The 21,495-nt window shown below is 50.1% G+C and overlaps 7 protein-coding genes across 7 annotated transcripts; 2 read left to right on the top strand and 5 right to left on the bottom strand.

Annotated features, from left to right (window-relative positions):
- Nucleotides 1–171: 171 nt before the first annotated feature.
- On the bottom strand, nucleotides 172–1,666 carry BDR25DRAFT_255936 (brix domain-containing protein 2). Its single transcript, XM_033686387.1, has 6 exons — nucleotides 1,504–1,666; nucleotides 1,395–1,453; nucleotides 1,278–1,345; nucleotides 992–1,105; nucleotides 903–939; nucleotides 172–853 (listed from the first exon to the last, which is right to left on the bottom strand). Exons 1-6 carry the CDS (start codon nucleotides 1,591–1,593, stop codon nucleotides 292–294), a joined length of 930 nt encoding a protein of 309 aa, XP_033551060.1. The 5' UTR covers nucleotides 1,594–1,666; the 3' UTR covers nucleotides 172–291.
- A 986-nt stretch (nucleotides 1,667–2,652) lies between these two features.
- On the top strand, nucleotides 2,653–8,046 carry BDR25DRAFT_120090 (helicase SWR1). The gene is made up of 5 exons (XM_033683689.1): nucleotides 2,653–3,137; nucleotides 3,221–3,472; nucleotides 3,548–4,003; nucleotides 4,054–7,831; nucleotides 7,886–8,046. Exons 1-5 carry the CDS (start codon nucleotides 2,754–2,756, stop codon nucleotides 8,035–8,037), a joined length of 5,022 nt encoding a protein of 1,673 aa, XP_033551059.1. The 5' UTR covers nucleotides 2,653–2,753; the 3' UTR covers nucleotides 8,038–8,046.
- Nucleotides 8,047–8,346: 300 nt separating this feature from the next.
- On the bottom strand, nucleotides 8,347–9,608 carry BDR25DRAFT_351745 (alpha/beta-hydrolase; the record flags this gene model as incomplete). Its single annotated transcript, XM_033694907.1, has 5 exons — nucleotides 8,347–8,530; nucleotides 8,583–8,618; nucleotides 8,651–8,846; nucleotides 8,919–9,476; nucleotides 9,530–9,608. 5 exons carry the CDS (start codon nucleotides 9,606–9,608, stop codon nucleotides 8,347–8,349), a joined length of 1,053 nt encoding a protein of 350 aa, XP_033551058.1.
- A 1,139-nt stretch (nucleotides 9,609–10,747) lies between these two features.
- On the bottom strand, nucleotides 10,748–13,175 carry BDR25DRAFT_311586 (uncharacterized protein; the record flags this gene model as incomplete). The annotated part of the gene is made up of 2 exons (XM_033691248.1): nucleotides 10,748–12,602; nucleotides 12,652–13,175. The coding sequence occupies 2 exons, from the start codon at nucleotides 13,173–13,175 to the stop codon at nucleotides 10,748–10,750; spliced, it is 2,379 nt and encodes a 792-aa protein (XP_033551057.1).
- Nucleotides 13,176–14,482: 1,307 nt separating this feature from the next.
- BDR25DRAFT_255930 (uncharacterized protein) lies at nucleotides 14,483–15,457 on the bottom strand. Its single transcript, XM_033686386.1, has 3 exons — nucleotides 15,347–15,457; nucleotides 14,923–15,294; nucleotides 14,483–14,871 (listed from the first exon to the last, which is right to left on the bottom strand). The coding sequence occupies exons 1-3, from the start codon at nucleotides 15,374–15,376 to the stop codon at nucleotides 14,734–14,736; spliced, it is 540 nt and encodes a 179-aa protein (XP_033551056.1). The 5' UTR covers nucleotides 15,377–15,457; the 3' UTR covers nucleotides 14,483–14,733.
- A 238-nt stretch (nucleotides 15,458–15,695) lies between these two features.
- BDR25DRAFT_281027 (thioredoxin-like protein) lies at nucleotides 15,696–16,980 on the bottom strand. Its single transcript, XM_033687860.1, has 2 exons — nucleotides 16,486–16,980; nucleotides 15,696–16,366 (listed from the first exon to the last, which is right to left on the bottom strand). The coding sequence occupies exons 1-2, from the start codon at nucleotides 16,795–16,797 to the stop codon at nucleotides 16,043–16,045; spliced, it is 636 nt and encodes a 211-aa protein (XP_033551055.1). The 5' UTR covers nucleotides 16,798–16,980; the 3' UTR covers nucleotides 15,696–16,042.
- Nucleotides 16,981–17,142: 162 nt separating this feature from the next.
- On the top strand, nucleotides 17,143–19,046 carry BDR25DRAFT_301653 (UDP-galactose transporter). Its single transcript, XM_033689629.1, has 4 exons — nucleotides 17,143–17,604; nucleotides 17,655–17,742; nucleotides 17,793–18,176; nucleotides 18,230–19,046. Exons 1-4 carry the CDS (start codon nucleotides 17,362–17,364, stop codon nucleotides 18,667–18,669), a joined length of 1,155 nt encoding a protein of 384 aa, XP_033551054.1. The 5' UTR covers nucleotides 17,143–17,361; the 3' UTR covers nucleotides 18,670–19,046.
- Nucleotides 19,047–21,495: the final 2,449 nt, after the last annotated feature.

Raw genomic sequence — 21,495 nt, 5'->3', positions numbered from 1 at the left:
TTAACATAGTCTGTAGAAAAATATGTGCCTATCCCGTTGCTGAGAATAGCAGTGCAGTTTATGAGACCCAATTTCTGACTTATAATCAACTCTTACTATACGACTATTTTGTGGACTTGGGTGACGATCTCATTCTGGAACTGTGACACTAGGAATATTCGAGAAGAGAACGCTTGTTTTATCTACCTTTGGTATTGGAGAGAGATGCGCCAGAGCCTCGAAATGCATGCTTCAGGTGACCATTAGTCTCCAAACTCCGAACACCTTTCCCTTTTCCCGCAGCAAGTAGAGCTAAGCAAACAACACATTGTCGCTCAGCGGATCTTTCTCCTTCTTGCGTCCACCATGCGTCTTGAGGCCCAAGTCTCCTCGCTTGATCTTGCCTTCCAACGTCGCTTCGGTCCGCCTATTGTACCTACCAGCCTTTGCTCTCCGTAAGTCGGATCGAATCTGGTTGGGTGATACGAACTCCTTGTTCTCATAGATAATCGGTCCACCGAAGCTCGACTCCTGAATCACAATGGGTGTGAAGACAAACCGGGGTCCGATCTCCACTAGACTAATGTCCGTTTCAGTCTTTCCCTTCTTCGGCGGTGCAGAATCAACATCCATCTCTTCTCCGTCAGTTGCAGACTTCTTCTTCCCTGGCTCTGACTCGTTGATTTGGTAGACTCGTATCCAGATCTTGCCATCAGCGATGGTGAATCCTATAACGTGGTCTACAAAGGGCTTGACTTTCCGTGAAGTCTTTGGAACACCGAATATCTGCGTGAAGAGTTCCTTAATAACTCGCAGGTGAGCCTGCTTTTCGAAAGCTGCGTCAAATGACAGAATAGGCCTTGAGCCCTTTAAGCTGATTGGATGTGAGTCGATGCAACGAGGATTGTCCGAAATTGACGTACCAGTTGCCAATGAAGTTGAGCTCTTCCATAGTATGCACTTGCCATTAAGTTAGCAGAGGAGGAGCGTCGGACTCATCTATCTAACTTACAGTTCTGCAAATGCATCTTGACGGTAGGTCCGTTAGGAGCTTTGCTCAACCATGCGTAGAGATCTTTGCCTTTCCTCGCTTCGAAAAACAGCACATTGTTACAATTATATAGCTCTAAGGACGTATTAGTAAAAGCGCAAATGCGATCTCATCATGAATAGACAAGAGCTGCTGGCCAGGGTCCATGTTCTAGACTAGAACTAGGTATAGAACAGATTGAGCTAGCAATGACGACAAATAGACCAATGTTGATTGTGGCTAAATATAAGGAAAATTCCATACATACCAGCAAGCTCATTGAGCTGATAGAGCTTCGTTTTAGTATCTAGTTTCGCCTCTTTTCGACTATGGGGCCTGAGACCTAGTAAGTGCTAGATCATTGAATATTCATTAGACGACTCACATCAGGGAGTACAGATCCTGCAGTAAATGGCGATGTCGATACGTCACACCTCTTGAGCTCTACATGGGTCGTCAGCATTGTCCCAAATTTTCTCAGGAGTTTCATGTACCAGAATGAGGACTCGCTGCTTATTTTTCCGCTCTCCCGGCTCCTTCTCATGGCCGCCCGACGAAGATAGGGTTTTGTATACAGCAGCCATGGCAAGAAAGTGGAACCGTTGCTGTTCGTATGTTGAGACTTTTTTTTCAGATGCGGCTCAAGAAAGCTAGAGAAACGTGACCATGCCAAGCTTTGGGGAAAAACTACCGGACCGCCGCACGAGCCACATTGGGGAACGCCACTACATGGCATGGGTCACCTCCGTCGCCTTTTTCAGTGAACGCATGCATCCAATCACCAGCATCGCTTTGCGGCTCCACCCGTTGAGCTTCTGTCTTTGTCTCGAGCCTATCCTCGGTGAATAGATGCAGGCTCTTCACGATGAGGATTATATATGTTGAAAGGCGAGAAAACAGCGCATCCACCGAGGGCTCCTTTAGCCGATGATTGGTAGCGGTCTCGCGAGATCCAGAGATCCAGTTTGGGAAGCCCGGCATCCACGAGAGCGTCGAGGGCACGGGAGAAAAGTAATGCGCCGTCGGATGCACTCATACGACCCAAATAGCGCCAGAAGCAGTACTGGAGAGACTGCAGACGGAAATAAATGAGAGCGCGCTGAGCCCTGCACTCGTCCGCCCGCAGCCTGCAATTATTGGCGTACCCGCACTCCTGGGGTTGGCCGCGGTGCTTTGCAAAGAGAGAGCCAGCAGGTGAACGGTTCAGGCTTTGTTATTGAGCGCCGACCACGGTGTGAAGAGATGCTCCCCACCATCATCAGTGACCCGCCTCCCCTCAGCGTCCCGAGGGCCATTGCATCTCGCGCGCTGATTCCGCAGCCCTCGTCGTCGCCGGCACTCCTCCAACCTCAGGTTCTGGACTGCATCATCGCGCCTGGGCTGTGTGTTGCAACGAGGAGACTGCCGTCGCCGCACTAATAGGGCTGAGGACCCGTTTGTCCATCTCTGATCAAGAGACCCCTTCGCCGGCCAGCCCTCAAGCTCGAGGCCGCGCCCTCCCATCGCCGGCACGCATCCACATCCCCCATCACCATCCATCATCGGTGGAGGAGACCATCACGGCATTGCGACGGGCTCCACGCGCAAGTCGCACCGCTATCGCCGCGCCCGGCCTCGCTGCACGCTCTGGCTGCTGCTGCTGCTGCTGCTGCTACTACTGCTACTGCTACTGCTGCTGCTCCCGTGCCTGTCGCCCATGGAATAACCACCACGGCCGCCGTGCTGCGCTCCATCATCGACCCTGATGTTCCGTGATCCGGTGTTGCAGCGTCCTGCCGACGAGGAAGACCGCTTCTCGCGAGACAGGATGCCAACCAAGCCAGGGGAACCGCCAGCTTACCACAGACCCCAATCGCCCACGCAAACACCTTTTAGCTACTCGCCTCCCAATCGACCACATACCTCCAACCCCAACACGCCCGCGCCCTTACCTCTCCATCACTCCAATTTCAACACCCACCCCCGTCTGCCACCAACCTCGCCGAGCACCACCGAGCTGCCTCCCATCAGCACGGCCCTTTACTCACGCGAAAACACGGCTTCGAAATACTACGACCCGACGTCGGACCATGGCGACCGCGGCATAGGGCGAGGCACGGCGCGGTATGACGGCCATTATCCATCGCAGGTACATACCTTCATCCTTCCTTTGATGGCATCAATATTTTTTATGCGGATGCAGGGATGGCAGCTAACCCTGAGACTCTTAAGCCCCGAGACTCCCACGCCTACTCAGACGCTCGACCAGCGGAAACCCCGTACGACAAGCCGTATCAATCGCCTCTAGCAGGCACATTCGCGCACCAGTCGCCTCTGCAACGACCCGCCTCACAGAGCCACGCCTCGGGCGGGATGGAGGCCATGTCTCATTCCCCCGTCTCTCCGACCGTGTATCAGTCACTGAATCGCGGTGCGGTACAACCTCCATCGAATTACCCGCGGAGACCATCAGTAAAAGATGAGGTAAGTGTCCAAATCTCTCCTTCTCCCTTGCAATTCGCGTCCCTTTCGCCGCTCGCTCACAGCTGGAACAATTAGGCACCGCTACCGACCCGAGCCGACCCTATGTCCCTCTCGAGCATCATGTCGTCTGGCGCAGACCCAGACCCTCCTTCAAAACCTCAATCCCTCCCACCCATTAACCCCGAACTCCGGAGATTGTCTAAACCCTCCCTTGCCAACCCACTGTTCGTTAAGCAGGAAGCTATGACCTCACCCGCACCGGCAGAACTCCCTCTGCTAGATGGCCCTCTACTTAGGGATGGGCTTGATCCCATAATGGCTGTCGGCGCTGTCCCGCTACCTCAGCAACTTGTCCCCCGCGAGGGCCCCGTCGTAGATGAGGCTCAGGTCGAAGCTGAACTCGCCCGCATCGAGACAATGGAAATGAGTGATATCGACGGGCCTGGCTTTGAGGCCGAGAAGGAGGAGTACGCGCAACGATGCCGGAAACGTGCCTCGGAGGTTGAGCATGCTGAAGCCAACAAGCGCAAGGTAAGTGTCCTCTCCAACTGTCACAAGTTCGCCGCGCTTAACTAAGTCAGCGACGACGTACTGCTGCCATCTCGCGCATGGTCGATGTCCTCAGCGCTCACCGCGACTCGAAGAAGCACGCTTACAACCAAGAGCACGAAGGTGAAGCCTGGCAGCAGGTCCAGAACCAGGAAATTGCCGAGGAGAAAGAGCGCAAGAAGGATATGCAACGTAAACGACGACGTGAAAAGACGATCCAGAACGAGGAAGCAAAGCGTGCTGAGGCACTCGCAAAAGCGACACAAGCCGAGAACGAAGAAGAGAAGGAGAAGCATCTTCGAGATGCCCAGAAGGCCGAAAAGAAGGCCAAGACTACTTCTCAGCTGCTTCAAGGAAATGCACCCAACAAGGATATTCGAGAGGTCACGCCGCACGCTCCCAACTTTGAGGGTGGTACCATGAGCTCTTTCCAAGCGTCCGATGACATCGGCCCCATATCTAGTAAGAGGAAAGGAGGTCGTCAAGGTGGAAGGCTCAAGAAGAGCAAGGAGCAGAAGCAAGCCGAGAAAGATGCTGCCGCTGCTGGCCAAGCTGCTATTGATCGAGGGGATGAGCTGCCCCCTATTGCTCCCCGAGAGGAAGCTCGTCTTGAGGCTTTAAAGAGCCGTAGCCAGACAGAGGATCTCGCCCCGGTCACCTTGTCGTCGTTTAATTCTCAAGTTTACCTGGCGCTCTTCAGCCAGATCAACAAAGATATCGCCAAGAAAGATGTTCCAAGAGTATACCGAATCAAGGAGACTTCTCTCGCCACCAAACAATCGAATCTTCGCAAGACTGCCCAACTGGCGTCGAAGGAAGCTCGGCGATGGCAGATGCGTACCAACAAGAGCCAAAAAGAAGTTCAGGCGAGAGCCAAGAGAAGCATGCGTGAGATGCTTTCGTTCTGGAAGCGCAATGAACGTGACGAGCGGGATCAGCGAAAGATGGCTGAACGCCAAGAGATGGAAAATGCAAAGAAGGCTGAGGCTGAACGTGAAGCAAATCGGCAGAAGAGGAAACTTAACTTTCTCATCTCGCAAACCGAACTCTACTCCCATTTCATTGGCAAGAAGGCACGAACTGATGAGATTGAGCGGTCAACCGATGATGCAGATGCTGCAGCTGCTGGCCATTCTCAGGGACCTGGTGGACCTCTTGTCGATGCATCAGACGCTCCGCTTCAACCCGGTACAAAGGTTACCCATTTCGATACCCTGGATTTTGACAATGCTGACGAGAGCGAACTCCGAGCTGCTGCTATGGCAAACGCGCAACACGCGGTACAAGAGGCACAGGATCGTGCCCGTGCATTCAATGATAATCAAGCACCGTCAGACTTTGATGAAGGGGAGATGAATTTCCAGAACCCAACTAGTCTACAAAGTATGGATGTCCCCCAGCCAAAGCTGCTGCATTGTCAGCTCAAGGAGTACCAAATGAAAGGTCTCAACTGGCTCGTCAATCTCTACGAGCAAGGTATCAACGGAATCTTGGCCGACGAGATGGGTCTAGGCAAGACCGTACAGTCAATCTCTGTTATGGCATACCTCGCCGAAAAACACGGCATCTGGGGTCCTTTCTTGGTTATCGCCCCTGCCTCCACTCTTCACAACTGGCAACAGGAAATAACGAGGTTCGTTCCAGACCTGAAGGTCTTACCGTATTGGGGAAACGCAAAAGACCGCAAAATTTTGCGGAAGTTTTGGGATAGGAAACACATCACCTACACCAAAGAATCGCAATTCCACGTCCTCGTCACGTCGTACCAGCTCGTCGTGCAGGATGCACAATACTTTCAGAAGATTCGCTGGCAGTACATGATACTCGACGAAGCGCAGGCCATCAAGTCCTCTCAGAGCTCTCGATGGAAGAGTTTGCTGGGTTTTCACTGCCGTAACCGGCTTCTTCTCACCGGTACACCAATCCAGAACAACATGCAGGAACTATGGGCTTTGCTGCATTTCATTATGCCAAGCTTATTCGATTCGCACGACGAATTCAGCGAATGGTTCTCAAAAGATATTGAGAGCCATGCCCAGAGCAACACGAAGCTTAACGAGGATCAACTCAAGCGGTTACACATGATTCTCAAGCCATTTATGTTGCGTCGTATCAAGAAGCATGTACAAAAAGAGTTAGGTGACAAGGTCGAGAAGGACGTGTTCTGTGATCTCACCTACCGACAGCGGGCTTACTATACTAATCTTCGCAATAAGATTAGCATCATGGATTTGATAGAGAAGGCCGTCGGTGACGAGCAGGATAGTGCTACATTGATGAACTTGGTCATGCAGTTCCGTAAGGTCTGTAACCATCCGGATTTGTTCGAAAGAGCGGATACCTGGTCACCTTTCTCCTTTGCCTACTTTGCCGAAACTGCATCATTCTTGCGCGAGGGCCAGAACGTCAGGGTAGGGTACTCGACACGCAACCTCATCGAATACCGCCTTCCTCGACTGATCTGCCGCGACGGAGGCCGTCTCGATATCCCTGGTCCGGAAAATCCCAAGGCTGGCTTCAATGATCACTATCTTTACAATCTTATGAACATCTGGGACCAAGATCACGTTCACAAATCATCACTGGAAGCTGGCGCATTCTCTTGGCTCCGACTTGCAGACCTTTCCGCTAGTGAGGCGTCAAAGATCGCGAAGAAGGACCTGTTTCAACGGGCGATTGACATTGGGGACAAGCCGCAGCGCTTGGGCCGGCTGAATGTCTTCTATGATGACGAGAACGGTCCATACACTCCAAAGCGCTCGATGCTCAACATCGTTGAACGCCAGGATCGTGTTCCTTTGGCCGACATTACTTCTGAAGGCTATATGCACAATCTCTTCAACGTCTCGCAAACAGCTTTTGAAGAGACTGGTCTTAACATTATTGAGCGGAGTGCTAAGCCCGCCGCATCCGCTCCTCCCATTGAGCTGTACTGCTCGAGTCAAGGAGTCATTGCAGAGAAGCAGAGGGATTTCTTTAACGTTCCTATGCGAACTGCTCTATACGGCGTCTCAGAGAAGACTGAGCTAGCGCTCCTGGATTCCAAGGTTGATGTCAATGCGCTATCCGTCCGAAGCAAACTCCCTCTACCAACTAACAAGAGGGCGAATTACACTCATGTTGAAGTACCGTCGATGCACCGCTTCGTCACGGACTCTGGCAAGCTTGCAAAACTTGACGCTTTGCTGAAGAAGCTGAAGAGTGGTGACCACCGCGTGTTGTTGTACTTCCAGATGACCAAGATGATTGATCTGATGGAGGAGTATCTCACCTACCGGGGCTACAAATACTGCCGGCTGGACGGTTCCACTAAACTCGAAGATCGCCGCGATACCGTCGCAGATTTCCAGACTCGTCCGGAGATCTTTATCTTCCTCCTGTCTACTCGCGCTGGTGGGCTTGGTATCAATTTGACCTCTGCTGATACGGTCATCTTCTACGACTCCGATTGGAATCCTACAATTGACTCGCAAGCCATGGACAGAGCTCATCGTCTTGGTCAGACGAAGCAAGTCACCGTCTATCGTCTTATTACCAGTGGTACTATCGAGGAGCGTATTCGCAAGCGTGCGCTGCAGAAGGAAGAAGTGCAACGTGTCGTCATCTCTGGTGGTGCCGGCGTTGACTTCAACACCAGATCTAGGGAGAACAAGACCAAAGATATTGCAATGTGGCTCGCAGACGACGACCAGGCTGCCGAGATCGAGAAGAAGGAGGCTGAACGGGCAGAGGCGGAGAAGAACGCCCCACCAGGTCGAAAGAAGAAGAGGAAGAGGGCGGAGACGAGCTTGGACGAGATGTATCATGAAGGTGAGATCCAACATATTTACCTACCAGTTGAGTATTATACTAATATTGTATAAGGCGAGGGACACTTCGACGACGGCAGCAAACCTGCAACTGGCACAGCGACTCCGGTCTCGACTATGGAAGGCCCGGCCAAGAAACGCAAGGGCACCAGCAAGAAGGCGAAGACGGCTAAGCAGCGGCTTGCTGTAGCTGACGGTCAGCTCTGAGCTTTTGCAAGCAAGCCCTACGCTACTGTAACACTACATGCATTTCCCATCACATTTTGTTCCACCGGGGTATTATAGGCGTCATTGATCTCTTTGGCCGGCATTTTGGTGCGGAAAGGACCTCTTCCAATACATACACATTTTCTCAAGTGAGAGAGGCCGAAATGGAAGCAGCGACAGCGACAGCGAGCGGAGAAGGCGGTTGACTGGGAAGCTCCTGACTCTAGCCCTAGCTCTCTTGCCGAAGACGGTTGTACCATTAGATTCATTCCCCTTTTTTTCCTCTTTTGTGTCGGGTTTTGGTATTTTTCATCTGTTAATTGAAGTGGGATGGATTTGGGCTATCCTTCGGAATCGTATTGCGCTTGCCTCCGGTATGGTGGAATCAAAGGAAGCTATTGCATTGCATAGGTAGATGGTGGTGGTATCAAAATCTATCGACTGTTTCATGGCTTTGGGGGGGCTAAAATCATGGTGATTGATATGTGTGGACCTAGAGCAGGGTTGGCATTAGTGTTATCATGTGTGAATAAGGCTGACCTCACTTCATAGAGTGATATACCTCCACGTATAACCACCACCTTCCCCCAATCAAGCATTCAAGAATTCCCACAAATCCTTATTAATACCATCCGCCTCTATATTCAGCAGCGCGTGCGGACCGCCCTTATAAACCTTCAAAGTCCCATTTTTCAATAACTCGATTGTCTCCCTTCCCCCAGCATCAATCGGCACAACTTGATCATCATCCTCATGAATCACCAAAACCGGGATATCTAGATTCTTCAACTCCTCTCTGAAATCTGTTTCTCAGGACTGGATTGTGTTGTATGTGCTTTTGAACGATGCTTGCATGCCCTGGTGCCACTAGCTGTTAATACGGCTTTGGTTAATGGTTGCGTTAGGTCTATTGTACCCAAAGAATGGGCCTTTGGGTACGTAGTAAAAGAATGTTGAGCGGTCTTTTATCATGGCCTCGCGAAATTCGTCGAAGACTTCTATCGGCACGCCGTGTGGACTGACTGGCGTCTTTACCAGCAACGGAGTTGTAGCGCTAATAAGTACCAGCTTCTTAAAACGTTTCGTTCCATGGCGTCCACGATATCTTGTTATCTCCCCGCCGCCAGTTGAGTGGCCGACCATCATGATGTCCTTGAGACCAAGGTGCTCGACTAGTTCGGATAGGTCGTCGGACCAGGTGTCCATGTTGTTTCCATCCCAGGGTTGGTCGGAGCGACCGTGACCGCGGCGGTCTGGGGCTCGACGCGGCAACCCTAGTTCGCGAGGTAGAATATTTGCGAGTCCCAGTTGTCCGAGTTGAGAGGCCAGATGAGAGATTGTGATATGGCATTCTGGGGGGTGCGGAGAAGACGAGGGAGGTGGGATGTTCGTGAGGGAAGGGGGAATGGATGGACAAGGATTAAGGTGAATCGTGGGGCCTGTTACCGTGGATCTACTAAGATAGCTCTAAGACTTATGACCTTATATATACCAGAGATGTCAAACATGATAGCACCCTGGATTTTGATGCCGTTGTACGTACATCCGGAAAGGTGATCCCGTAGTCGCATTCAGTCATACTTATTCATCCCATCCCTCATCGCCCATTGCTCCCCCCTATCCACCCTCCTCGCCCGCAGTTCGTCTAACAAGCTATCAGCTTTCTCCTCTAAATACCCACGTGCGAGGAAACCCCTTCCCCCTTACTCCTTCTACCTTCCTCTACCTTTCCTCTCTAGCCCCCTGTCCCAATCTACATTTAGAAACTCGCACTACCATGGTGTCTTCCTGCATTTGAGTAGTATGGCGATATATGCGCCCAATAGAGTAATTTTTATGGCGACCTGCGCTCTTTCAGCTGCTTATATGATGAGTCACGTTATACTGGCTGCCGCTTCCAAAGTTTGCTGATGACAGTGAGTTGAGCTAGTTTACTCAGCTTAGTGCTTTGAACCGGGCAAGTGGAGATTGCCGCAATTTAGGGGCGAGAGAGGAGGGTATTTGGAAATAGCTGTGAGATATTTGTGGTTCTTGGCTTGTGGCTCTTCGCAGTTGTTGTGTCTGATACCTGGCGTGAATGAGCTAGGAGCGAGGGTTGGCGCATAGTGCAAAACACTGACAGAAGGTGCAGTCGATAGAACTGTGCCTAGAATAAGTGAGGGTATTCAGGGGAATCTAGTTTCTAACCTAAATCAAACAACCCTGTTCTGTCAACATAGCTTACTACAATAGTCTTGTTTTCTTTTGTCTCTCTCCAAAGAAAGTCACAAAACTATGGAATACATCCCCTTGGTATATCGCACACCAAGCTTCCTACATGGATTTCCACTTCAGTTTTATATTCCATAATCTGTTAGATATGCCCAATACCAAAATGCCCATGCTGCTAGCCATGTAGCAAATGCCCAAACGTGCGAGTCGGCCTATTCTCAGTCGAGACACCCACATGTGAAAGGGGAAGGAAGGGAAGGGAAAGATCCCAATTGTGTAGTAATGCCCGTGCTTTTGACGTCGTTAGATCATTTACGTCGTGTCATGTCTAGCGGATTCCAAACCATCCACCATTCCGGCTCCAAGAAAATGAAAATGTGTATGTACGTCTGATATGCCCCACTAGCTGTCAATGCCACCACCAACGCCAGCGCTTCTGTCCAATTTCCAATATTCCCGTCACCCAGTTCACGATAACTCGATCTGCCTGTCTTGCGACCTATTTCCTCCTCCTCTTCGGACTCCTGTTATCCACGCTCTCAACCTCATCTTCTACCGTTGCCGCTGGACTCGTAGCGGCCGAACTGACACTCTCGATCCTGCTACCGCCATCTCCCGCCCCATCGAAGCCCAGACCACTACTTCCGAACTCCTGACCAGAAGTCCCCGCACCTGTACTAGTATCAAAACCTACACCATTCACCAAATCGCTAGTATCAGGGAGTTCGTAATTTAGATCTGGAAGCGTAACATCGCCTGCAGCAGCATTCGTAGCATTCTGGCTATTGTTGCTGGGGGGAAAGAAGTCGTCGCCCTGAACGAAGGAATCGAGGTCGAGATCGTACGCGCCGGGCTCACCAAGGTTGCTGCTGCCGAAGTAGGAGTTGTCTGTTAGGCCAGGAATTGAACCGCTGGGACTGAGAGGCTGTAGCCGCTCTTGGAGATTCTGGACGCGTGAGTTCTGGTCTTCGGACATTTTCTGGAGCAAGTCGAGCTGGGCTTGGGTTGCTGTGAATTGGTCTAGGGACGGCATGGCAGGCGGCTGGGGGGTGACGAGGGCGTTGTTGTTGTTTTGCGCTAGGTTGCCGTTGGTGGAGGCGCTGGTGTTGTTGGCCATGAGGGAGAGGACTTGGTTGCGTTGTTGTTGCGTTAAGGGTACGTTACCGTCGGAAGTCTGGTAGTGTGTCAGGGCGGAGGGGAAGTCAAATTGCGGTGCTTGGGCTGCAGTTTGTCCCGAGTGGGCGTTGACACTCTGGATCGCAGACATGATCTCATGCTCCAGGATCTGACCTAAGACCTGCGTGGGTTCGGTATTGTCGACTTTCAATGGGGCTGTCGAGCTGCTCTCCTTATTTACGGGGTTCGCGAATCCAGTCGTTGCATGAGAGGCCGGTTTTGATTGAACAGAGGATTTGAACACGGGCTGTTGTCTACTGGTTGGTTTCGAAATTGGACTTGCGGTCGATCGAGCAGAAGGGCAGACAGTTTGTGCTCGATCTGTAGGTGAACCTGTGTCTTTCGCCGCCGGTGCAGGAAGTAGAGCCAGAGGACGCCTGACGGGTCGGTGGAGTTGAGGTGATTTGTTTAGGGGCTTCTCTCTATAATCACCTACATCAACGACATTGCCATGCGGTTGCTGTTGTTGTTGAGAAAGGGTGGGGCCAAACATGTCCGCAATATTGGCCGTGCTGTTCGCTTCCAAACTCCTGTTGTAGAAGGTCGCAAGGAAAGTCAGTATAGCATTGATAGAATTCTCGTGTCGTTCGTGTAGGGTTTGGAAAGCAGTAGCTTGCTGGTAGAGTTGATCGTTCTGCCGCCGTATCTGATTCAGAACATTTGAGATGACTTTTTGCTGTTGTTGCAATGCTCGGACCTCACTCCTCAAGCTGTTGTACTCGGTCCTAGGAATCATGGCCATCTCTTGATTTCCAGCTAACGCAACTCCGTCCTCTCCGTAACCTCCGCCGCCTCCTCCATCAGGTGCATACTTCCGATCCTCATCACTATCGCCTTGCCTGCCGTCATCGTCTCTTTTCCTCTTGGGACCTGTAGGGGGATTCTTGGGTTTCTGGATCAGCCACAACAACTCCGGTCGACCTCGTTTGAAGTACTTGTTATAGTATTCACTCGGGGCCTTGGCTTTGGTCTCACTCGCTTTCATTGAATTGTCCGAAAGACCGACTTTCTTGTGGAAGCCATACATATTCAACTGCCGGACGAAGGAGGCGTAATTGTTGTGTTTGAAAAGCTCTGGGATGAGCGTCCGCGCAAATTCATCTTCATCTAACACAATGAACGAGTTGCCGTCGTCTGACCAACGAATAAGGTTTGTGTTGTTCTTTTCGTCAAGGAAGCTAGAACAATATGAGTCACGAGATCAAATTAGGTATTCAATGAACATACCTGCTCAACTTCTGAACAAAAGGAGGAATCTGCTTCCTCTTAGCTTGTGCATCTTTCCTTGCCAGTAAAGCTTTCTGTTCCAACTCTTCATCGTCATCTTCCACGTTCTCCCATCCTCCCTGTTGGTTTGGATTTGAGTTGCCATTGAAAGCGTCCCAAGGCGTCCGTCCTCGCGCCGCGAGTTGCTGATTTGGGTTTCGTCTCACCAACTGACTTGAATATGAGTCCTGGTTGGGTACCGCGCTCCCAGAAGATCCGTTGTTGAGCCCATCCAGTGGGACAATGCGACTATTTGTCGACTGCCCTGCCCCATGCCCCACAAAGTTCATCCCTTCAAATAGCGGGGGGTCGCCGAATGATGTGCTCATATCAGCCGCTGCTGGTGGATCGTTCCAATTATTCAGGTAGTGCTCTGCTGACATGTTGCTTGTGTCTTGGGTGTAGACGTTACTCTGGAGGGCGGGCTGCTGCTGAACCTGGGGCGATGCACCAGGCGCGCGCCGTTTCCGACTTCCACTAGCCATACGCTCGCTCAGACCTTTTCGCGATATCGATCTTGGTCCAACGCTATCCGAGAACAACAGCGCTTTGGTAGCGATAGCCTTGCACCTTCACGCAAGCCAAGGTTGTAATCGTGATGGAAGTGTGGTCTGACAAGGTGCGGTTCGACTCGTGGGAGAGATGCGACAAGGGTTGCGGAAGGAGGCAGGCGTGTAGATACAGGAAGAAGGTGAGAGGGATGCGGCAGTGTTTTGTATTGCCCGAGTGAGATTGTTATCCTGTCGGAAGTGTCTGGTAAGTAAAACAAGGAAGAATTTGTGTTCAAACGGAGCGGTCTTGTACAAAGAAAGGCAAAAGGAGCTCTAAGCGCAATGTGTTCCGTCCAAAAGGGCTTTCTGGAAGGCTGTAGTGAATGGCCAGAAGGGCGGAGGTGGTGAATATGTCTTGAGAGAGATTCTCAAATTGATGCGATCAATGATGGCTCTTTTTTAGGATGAGAGGGCCATTATTTTACAGCCGAGATGAATTCGAGTGCAGAATCCGAGAAGACACCGAATTTCTGGGTAGGTGAAACTATTGTCTTGGAGCCTTCACTTGCTGCTGCGATGAACTCACAGCCCGCTCTCGGGGAAACTCTTTATCCGCTTCCGCGTTATGGCCTGACTCGCGCAGCCTGCGATATCATGGACGAGCCTATAATAGAACCTCATTCAACAACAAGCAGAAGCGAAGAGTCTTAGAAATTCCACAGCTAGAGACCCAAGCTACAGAAGACAGTAAACATTCTCAAACAAATAGGCGTCACAAGAAAAAAGACCATCTTCACCCCCATGACTCATGTGCCCTCTGCCTTGCCCTCCCTTTCATGTCAGCTAGGATTTGAATATCTGCTCTTCTTCCAGTGTGTTCAAATATGATATAGGCTCAACTAATACCGTCCATCGGCAACGTAACAACAACACCATCAGAGCGGCGGCCGTAGGAAGCATGAGGATCCGAAAGGTCATCATCCAGCTGGTACAAGCTGCAACCGAGTTCGATATCAGAGTGAAGGCGTAGTCAGGAGGTTCTTAGATAGAGCTAAGTCTAGACACGAAGTGAAGCAAGGTAGGAGGAAGGATGGATGTAAACCGAACTCTGCTTTGAACCATTCCGAACACCTTTAATAACCTCGAGTGAGCGATACATGCCACATAGCTGAAGGGGAGCAGACAGGCAAGCAACTATCACCAATGATTGTTGGCTAGCACAAACCTTGACAAGTCCTCGCGTCTTGCTGGCTATTTGGATGATTGTGGTGTGTTTGCCTACCACTGTTTTGCAGGCCAATAGAAGTGGGCAAAGCTCCTGGTGCTTGTTCTGGGAGGTGCAGCAATGAAACCACAAACTGCGCGACTGAAGAAGCGAAATCACGATACTGATTGAGTCGGGCGGGAGGGGTGAGAGGATTGAGGTAACCATAAGAATAGAATTTGTGCAAGATACTGCATACCTGTCCTACGCCAAGGCTCTATTGCCATCAAAGAACTGTTGCGACCGTCACAGCTTTTGTGGAGAACATTCGCGCAATCATAGGACAGTTCAGTGGCTAGGAATCGGAGCGCTTCCATCCCTCATCTTAAGGTAAGCCTCGCGGTACTCGTTGTTGTCAGTCTCAGCGCCCCGGTTTAAGGGTGTCCACTTGGGGTCCTCCTTGAACAGTCGCATGGCCTTTGTGTACTGCATAAGCCCTGTAAGAGAATTGAAATACCAAGAGTGAGAAATACTCACGTTCTGCGTATCCGTAGTGAAGCGGTGATAAATGCCAGCGGGCATTATCATCAAATCATACTTCTCCAACTTGATCCTCACCCACTCGTCACCATCACTTCGGACATCGAAGAACCCGCCGCCATCCAAGATGTACCGAATCTCCTCATCCTCATGCAGGTGTTCGTTGAAGAACATCTTCACCTTATCCTCATAAACGTCACCCATAGTCGTTGGAGATATGGTGATTTCGTCGCGGTTCTTGTATTTTCGCTTGGCGGCCAGGGAATTTACATCTTCAACATTTGGGTAGTTGAAATACATGATACCGAGCTTGTTCAAGTATTCGGAGCTCACTTCCCGGCCAGAGTCGTGAGCCTCCCGTTGATCACCCTGTACCAGGGTCAGTGGCGATTGCGAGGTCGAATGCAGCACGCCGAATTACCGGAAGGTTGTCAAACCAGTAGGCCTTCATTCTGAGTCTTGGCACTTGCTGAGGTTTATGACGTCCAAAAAGTGCTTGTTAGTGGAAGGACATTTGATGGTCAAATATGATCAGTGTTTAGAGTCAGCAAATAGGTCTCGGCACGAAGTGCGAACCGAATGGCGTCATACCGATTATTCAGCGGCAAATTGTCACTTTACAAACCTTTCAAATTGCCACGTGGTTGCCAACTTTGGCTTTAGTTGCATTCACCGAGCGCTGGTTAGAAAGGTGGAAGAACTCTGATTCTGTAACTGGTGATTTGCTGACATGGTTGCGTGTAGTTCTGGGGTTTGATACCCTGGCGTGTCTTCGACGCACACCCTGCTGAACCGCTATAGGATTCAAAAATCAGACTCCTTACATCTACAATATCTTTCAGGTGCACATCCCCATTCATCTCTGTAACTCAATGTTTAAATAGGCCTGGCCCACAAAATGAATTTCATTTTGTGACCATATCATCCTATTGAAACACCGGCTTGATACCTCTGCAAAAGTTGTCAACCAAAACAACTCAAGGTTCTTGTGGCGCCCTTAGGCAACTCCGACGGGAGAATCTATAACTGACTCAGTGGGTGCAAGGATGGTTGTACCGGGGAAGTCCTGCGTCTGAAGGACTACTGTGATGCTGCAGTCCACGGAGTACTACTTCTTTCAATCCCAATCATCATCACCATCATCGTCGTCTTCGTTCTCTTTCGTTTCCTTCTTATTTTGAGTGAAGCCCAAGCCATTACCACCAAATTTTGATCTCTGGAAGACATTTGCCCTGATTAATCTCGCCTCGAGGTCTCCTGTCGTAAAATTGTCGGCCGTTCGACCAAGGCCTTCAAACCCAATGATTCGATCAACTCCAATGCCATCAATGAAAGCGATGACACACGGCAAGATCTGAACTTTCAGCTTGGAGACCAGAAAAGGGCAGTTTTCGACGTTGATCCGGAGCAGGCGGGCTTCATAGTGTGCTGGGGCAAGAGACTGGAGCAAGGGATTAGATGAATCGAACGATGTGAGAGGTAGAAGAAGATATTAAAGGGAGCAGAACACAACTTAAAGGACGAATTAAATCTGAAAGGGTAGCTATTCGTATTGCTTACTTCAAGGTGCGTATCCATGATCCGGCAACGGTTGAAGTCAGGCTTGAAGAAATGCACAACACACAACTTCGTACTTGTTGTAATGTCCATCAACGCCTTCTCATCTTTGATCTCGGCGTAAGTCCCATGATCGCTGGCTCGCAGTTGCTGGGCTTTACTAAATTCGGCATGGAGCTGCTGAAGACGCTGCTCGCGGAAAGCATCTAGTTCGGAGTCGTCTTCAAGAGCAGCAATTAGGGCATCCTCGTCTAAGTCTTCATCCTTGGTGGCGTTATCGACGAGGGCGGCAACCTTTGGGTCCAATTCAGCCATGTTGCTGTGGGTAGCTTGGGCTAGCTGAGTGATCAAAATAGAAACTTTGATGCTAGAAGAGCTCAAACTAACAACCTTGGGGTGGATTAACGGTCACGTGAGGACTGAGAGTGGAAGTAGTGCACGCGATATCTAAGAGATAACTGGCCGGAATTTTGTGGATAATAAAAGGAATTGTGCCGGCACTGGTGGTGCTTGGAATTTGGAGGCGGATCAACCAGTATCGCCACCTTGTCTGACTGCTCTGAAGGCTGACGAGGCTTTGCAGTGGGCAAGGGGCGTCTTGGCGCGTTCGCCGGCGTAAAATTAACACAGGAAGCCGGCGCCTCAACACTAGCAAACCAACACCACCTCCTTGCACATTCCCTTGTCGCGATAGGAATATCTTTCTTTTCTCACCCGCATCCTTTCTTCCTTCCGCCGCGCTGTAACCTGGTGCCCTGTGCCTGCCGTTGAGAAGCCTCTCTCCTGCGGCTGGGTGTCCACTCCCTTCCTTCCAAACGTGCACCTTTAATCACCGCCTCCTTACGTGTCCCTCCACCCCACCCCTCCAATACCGCAGTCATGGCCGACGACAAGAAGACGGACGACTACAAGATCGATATTCCCGACCGCAAAGAGTCCTTCAACCGCGCCCCATCGCCCGTCATGCGTCCCCAAACGAAGAAACACCACCTCTCAATTACGGAGAACCCCTCGCTAGCTATTATGTCCTATTGCGCGTCGTCAATTCTGATGACCGTTACCAACAAATATTGTCTGTCGGGCGTGGATTTCAATCTGAATTTCTTTTTGCTTTGCGTCCAGGTACACCAACCCATTCCGGAGGAGATGGGGTCCTGCTGACACAGTCGCAGTCTGTGGTTTGTGTTGTTGCCATCTCAACTTGCAAGAGCGCTGGTGTGATTACGTACCGGGATTTCAACACCGACGAGGCCAGGAAATGTACGTTGAGCTTGCGCGGCAGGCAAAGAGACCCACTAACTCTTCCCTAGGGTTTCCCATTTCCCTCCTTCTCATCGGCATGATCTACACCGGCACAAAGGCCCTGAAGTTTCTCTCCATTCCCGTATATACAATCTTCAAGAACCTCACTATCATCCTCATTGCGTATGGCGAGGTTCTTTGGTTCGGCGGGTCCGTCACACCAATGACGCTTTTCTCGTTTGGTTTGATGGTTATCAGCTCTGTCATTGCGGCATGGGCGGATATCCAGCATGCTTTGTCCAGCTTTGGGGAGGCTACATCCGAGGCTACAAATGCCATCTCTACTTTGAATGCAGGATACCTGTGGATGTTGTTCAACTGCTTCTGCACTGCCTCTTACATTTTGGGCATGAGGAAGCGAATAAAGTTGACCAACTTCAAGGATTTTGACAGTAAGGCAACAATAGACGGCATTATTAAGCGGAAGGCTAACGGATGCTGCTAGCCATGTACTACAATAACCTCCTCACCATTCCCATCTTGTTGGCTGCTTCTCTCTTTGTGGAGGACTGGTCGTCTTCTAACATCTCTAAGAATTTCCCAGTTGAGAAACGCAATACCTTGATCATGGCCATGATCTTCTCTGGACTCTCCTCGGTTTTCATTTCCTACACCTCCGCCTGGTGTGTCCGTGTCACCTCGTCTACCACCTACTCCATGGTCGGCGCCTTGAACAAGCTCCCAATCGCCATCAGCGGTCTCGTCTTCTTCGATGCTGCCGTCACTTTCGGAAGCGTTTCTGCCATCTTTGTTGGCTTCATTAGCGGTATCGTGTACGCGCTCGCCAAGGTCAGGCAGAACAGCAAGCCAAAGGATACCCTCCCCACGACGAACGTGCCCATGAGCGCGAGCAGCCAGAGCATGAGGGACAGCTTCAAGTCATAAATCTCGAAAGCAGCTGGGATGGCTTTTCTTGCATAGAAGCGTCAATTGGTCAATGAATGGCAGGGGACAGGCTTATGGCGCTCATATCTACTTTAACTCACAGCCCATGTTGAATTGAATTCAACAACAGTGGTTCTTCCTCTTGGTTCTCATAGGGTCCTTCACTTCTGCTGATCCTCTTCTTGTACTTCATATATACCAGTTGTTCTCCTATCCTCTTTAACATTTCTAGAAACGGTCGGGCGTCTTGGTTCGGGTCCTTTGACGGTCTCCCCGTGATTAGCTTGGACGGGGAGGAACAATATGGATGATTCTTTGAAGAATCATGACAGCGCATCAATGTAGTAAATTATTTAATGGAATCGGGTAAATGCTTGCTCACTCTGGACTGTGCCGTAACTGCATGTTGTCTCGAATAAGGCAGAAACCCAAATCCTTCTCCTACCTCACTGAATTCCAGCTATGTTTTAACACACCGCTTCAATTTTATTCATATCCCATGGTATATGCTAATGTCCTGTGAAGACTAACTTTGACTCTCACCGTCCTTGGCTCTCTATACTTACCTTTCCTTACTCGGGATCATCTTCACCTCATCCTCAATATCAGCATTTGAGAACCTTGGGCTACACGAGACTGGCGTAGGTGGCGAACGCATGCGATATCTCTCCATGATGGCAGAATTCCTAATCTCGACGGTGAAGTGGACTTTCTTGGCTAGTTTCTGGGAGGATGAGGGAGTGGAGGAGCGAAAAGATAGAGAGGTTGGTAGTGTGAGCTGTTATCTAGTTGTCTCTAGAGCTGAAGCTTCAACTTCAGAGTGCTGGGCCGATGCGGAGATTGGGACACAGTTTCCTTGAGCTCAGCTACTTCATATGTATTTGAACCCAGAGACTCAAGATCAACATAACCTTTCTTAACAGCCTCAACGACTTCCCCGTCTTCGATATCATATCCCGAGTTTACAGGAGGAGTGATGATTGACGGGATCGTTAACGGACTGGTAGAGAATTAGGCGCGTATGAGTCTAGACAGATACCGAGGCGTCGAGTTCGAGGATGAAGCGGTGGGAGGAGCAGCGCCGGTCATGGGTACATTTTTTGTAGAGGGTGGTGGTAAGGCAGACAGTGGCTAGGAGGTAGTGGAAGAGGTGGAGAATGTGGGGGGAGAATCTTTGTGGTGGTTGTTGTAGTTGGGGGAACTGTGTGTTTGGAGTTAGAACTGGATGTCTCAATTCGGGAGAGGGGGTGTTGTGGCGATAAGAGGGCGTTGGTTAGGTCATAAACTTCTGGTGCAGAAATGGAATACGCCGCCACTGACAGGGGAGGTAATAGCCAACTCAAGTCTTAGGAACCAACACCACAGATATTTTGGCTGGAGGGACATTCGAGTCTCGTGCTAAGATACTGCTCTGACGGTTTGGCTTATGCCATGTGCTTCGAACATTTTGCTATTGTCGTGAAGACTATCTAATTCGGTTCTAGACGCAACCGCACACATGTTGGCCACGTTCTCTCTAAGTCTGCTAGTTAGTCACGAAGACTTTTCATGCTGCGGTGACAATATAAGTTTTCGAATGGTTAATGCTTCCTCCTACAAATAGGGATAGAGCGTTCTTAGTTGCCCTTGAATAAGCTAGACTGCCTCACGTTAATCTGGGAGGTCTGGAAGAAACATGTGAACTAATCGCAACTGGTATGTCTCAATATAATATAACGACACCACATCCACTTACGTGGTGTTGCCTATTGTACCAACCTCTGAATCGAAATTCGTGTTCTGCACTAGGTACATAATGAGTTGAAGTATGTTAAACGCAAATCCAATAATGAGACAGTTAAAATTTGTGGAAATTTTTTTTTCAGTGAGCGTTGCGGTGTAGTAAAGTTGCCAGCTAGATACAGCAGGACTATTAGCACATTGGAAATAGTAAAGTGTAGGTAGGGTTTAAGTTGCTTGGAAGTCAAGGTACCCTATTCCTGGACACGAGGTTTTCCGCTACCCATGGGAGGAGGTTATTGCTCTCTTGAAGCTTCGTGCGTGGCTTATCATTCCCGGTGGAACTTTAACGGCCCGTTCTACCAATAGCCGAAGGGCCGTAGTCCGGTTGGGGTCAGTGCGATTTTCTTTGAATAGTTATCCGTGGTAGTCTTTGAAAAGTTCGCCCTAGATAAGTTGTTAAGAGGCTCCAGATTCTTCTCTAGAAGTCACAGAGATCTGTAATCTAGTGGGTAAAGATGAAAGGGAGGGAAGGGTTAAAGGGCTGCTTGATGTTATAAATACTCATGTGAAAGAAGGCTAGTAGTGATTTTAACTTTTATGTGTCTTCTTGAATTTCCTGTTCATCGTCAACTTGAAGGGTGTAGCAATACAGCTAGTTCAGTAGGAGAAGTGTGGAATTTAAGAGATGAGTTGGGGCATAACATGGCTAAAGACCAAACTGAAAGGACTGGGACAGACACGAATATGAGGTTAAGCACACTTAATTTCTCGCATAAGTGTGTTATTCTGTTTCTGTTGCTACATAAAAGGAACCCCTTGAAACCTCGGAAGTAACCCATGCAACACCACCCCACGCGCGCCCGAATACGGAAACCTGGCCATCCAAAACCAGTTATTAGCAACAGCCTAACATCTGGCGCTTGTTTTAGAACCATACCGAGGTACGCATTCCGCCTGACGCGTCATGATAACAGCGCATGGCAATAATGCCGAAAGAGAGGAGTGCCAAAAACAAGACACGAAGGAAAGAATGAGCCATTCCATCAGCCGAGCACATTAGCTTCTCGTAGCTTCTACATCGTACCCGTCACGTTGCATATCGCT

The sequence above is a fragment of the Lindgomyces ingoldianus genome (assembly GCF_010093535.1).
Source record: "Lindgomyces ingoldianus strain ATCC 200398 unplaced genomic scaffold BDR25scaffold_7, whole genome shotgun sequence".
NCBI classification, from domain to species: Eukaryota; Fungi; Ascomycota; class Dothideomycetes; order Pleosporales; family Lindgomycetaceae; genus Lindgomyces; species Lindgomyces ingoldianus.
This window is presented reverse-complemented; position numbering and strand designations above follow the sequence as displayed.

What these genes read in the sequence shown, in the direction of transcription:
- BDR25DRAFT_255936 (XM_033686387.1), bottom strand. Translation starts at nt 1,593, where the DNA reads ATGGCTGCTGTATACAAAACCCTATCTTCGTCGGGCGGCCATGAGAAG. An exon ending in AGCAGCGAGTCCTCATTCTG is followed by an intron (nt 1,454 to 1,503) that starts GTACATGAAACT and finishes CGACCCATGTAG; the next exon opens with AGCTCAAGAGGTGTGACGTA. An exon ending in CTCAACTTCATTGGCAACTG is followed by an intron (nt 854 to 902) that starts GTACGTCAATTT and finishes ACATCCAATCAG; the next exon opens with CTTAAAGGGCTCAAGGCCTA.
- BDR25DRAFT_255930 (XM_033686386.1), bottom strand. Translation starts at nt 15,376, where the DNA reads ATGAAGGCCTACTGGTTTGACAACCTTCCG. An exon ending in ACTGGTTTGACAACCTTCCG is followed by an intron (nt 15,295 to 15,346) that starts GTAATTCGGCGT and finishes ACCCTGGTACAG; the next exon opens with GGTGATCAACGGGAGGCTCA. An exon ending in TCACTACGGATACGCAGAAC is followed by an intron (nt 14,872 to 14,922) that starts GTGAGTATTTCT and finishes GGGCTTATGCAG; the next exon opens with TACACAAAGGCCATGCGACT.
- BDR25DRAFT_301653 (XM_033689629.1), top strand. Translation starts at nt 17,362, where the DNA reads ATGGCCGACGACAAGAAGACGGACGACTACAAGATCGATATTCCCGAC. An exon ending in CACCGACGAGGCCAGGAAAT is followed by an intron (nt 17,743 to 17,792) that starts GTACGTTGAGCT and finishes ACTCTTCCCTAG; the next exon opens with GGTTTCCCATTTCCCTCCTT. An exon ending in CAACTTCAAGGATTTTGACA is followed by an intron (nt 18,177 to 18,229) that starts GTAAGGCAACAA and finishes GGATGCTGCTAG; the next exon opens with CCATGTACTACAATAACCTC.
- BDR25DRAFT_120090 (XM_033683689.1), top strand. Translation starts at nt 2,754, where the DNA reads ATGTTCCGTGATCCGGTGTTGCAGCGTCCTGCCGACGAGGAAGACCGC. An exon ending in CTGAAGCCAACAAGCGCAAG is followed by an intron (nt 4,004 to 4,053) that starts GTAAGTGTCCTC and finishes TAACTAAGTCAG; the next exon opens with CGACGACGTACTGCTGCCAT. An exon ending in GGACGAGATGTATCATGAAG is followed by an intron (nt 7,832 to 7,885) that starts GTGAGATCCAAC and finishes ATATTGTATAAG; the next exon opens with GCGAGGGACACTTCGACGAC.
- BDR25DRAFT_281027 (XM_033687860.1), bottom strand. Translation starts at nt 16,797, where the DNA reads ATGGCTGAATTGGACCCAAAGGTTGCCGCCCTCGTCGATAACGCCACC. An exon ending in TCATGGATACGCACCTTGAA is followed by an intron (nt 16,367 to 16,485) that starts GTAAGCAATACG and finishes CCCTTGCTCCAG; the next exon opens with TCTCTTGCCCCAGCACACTA.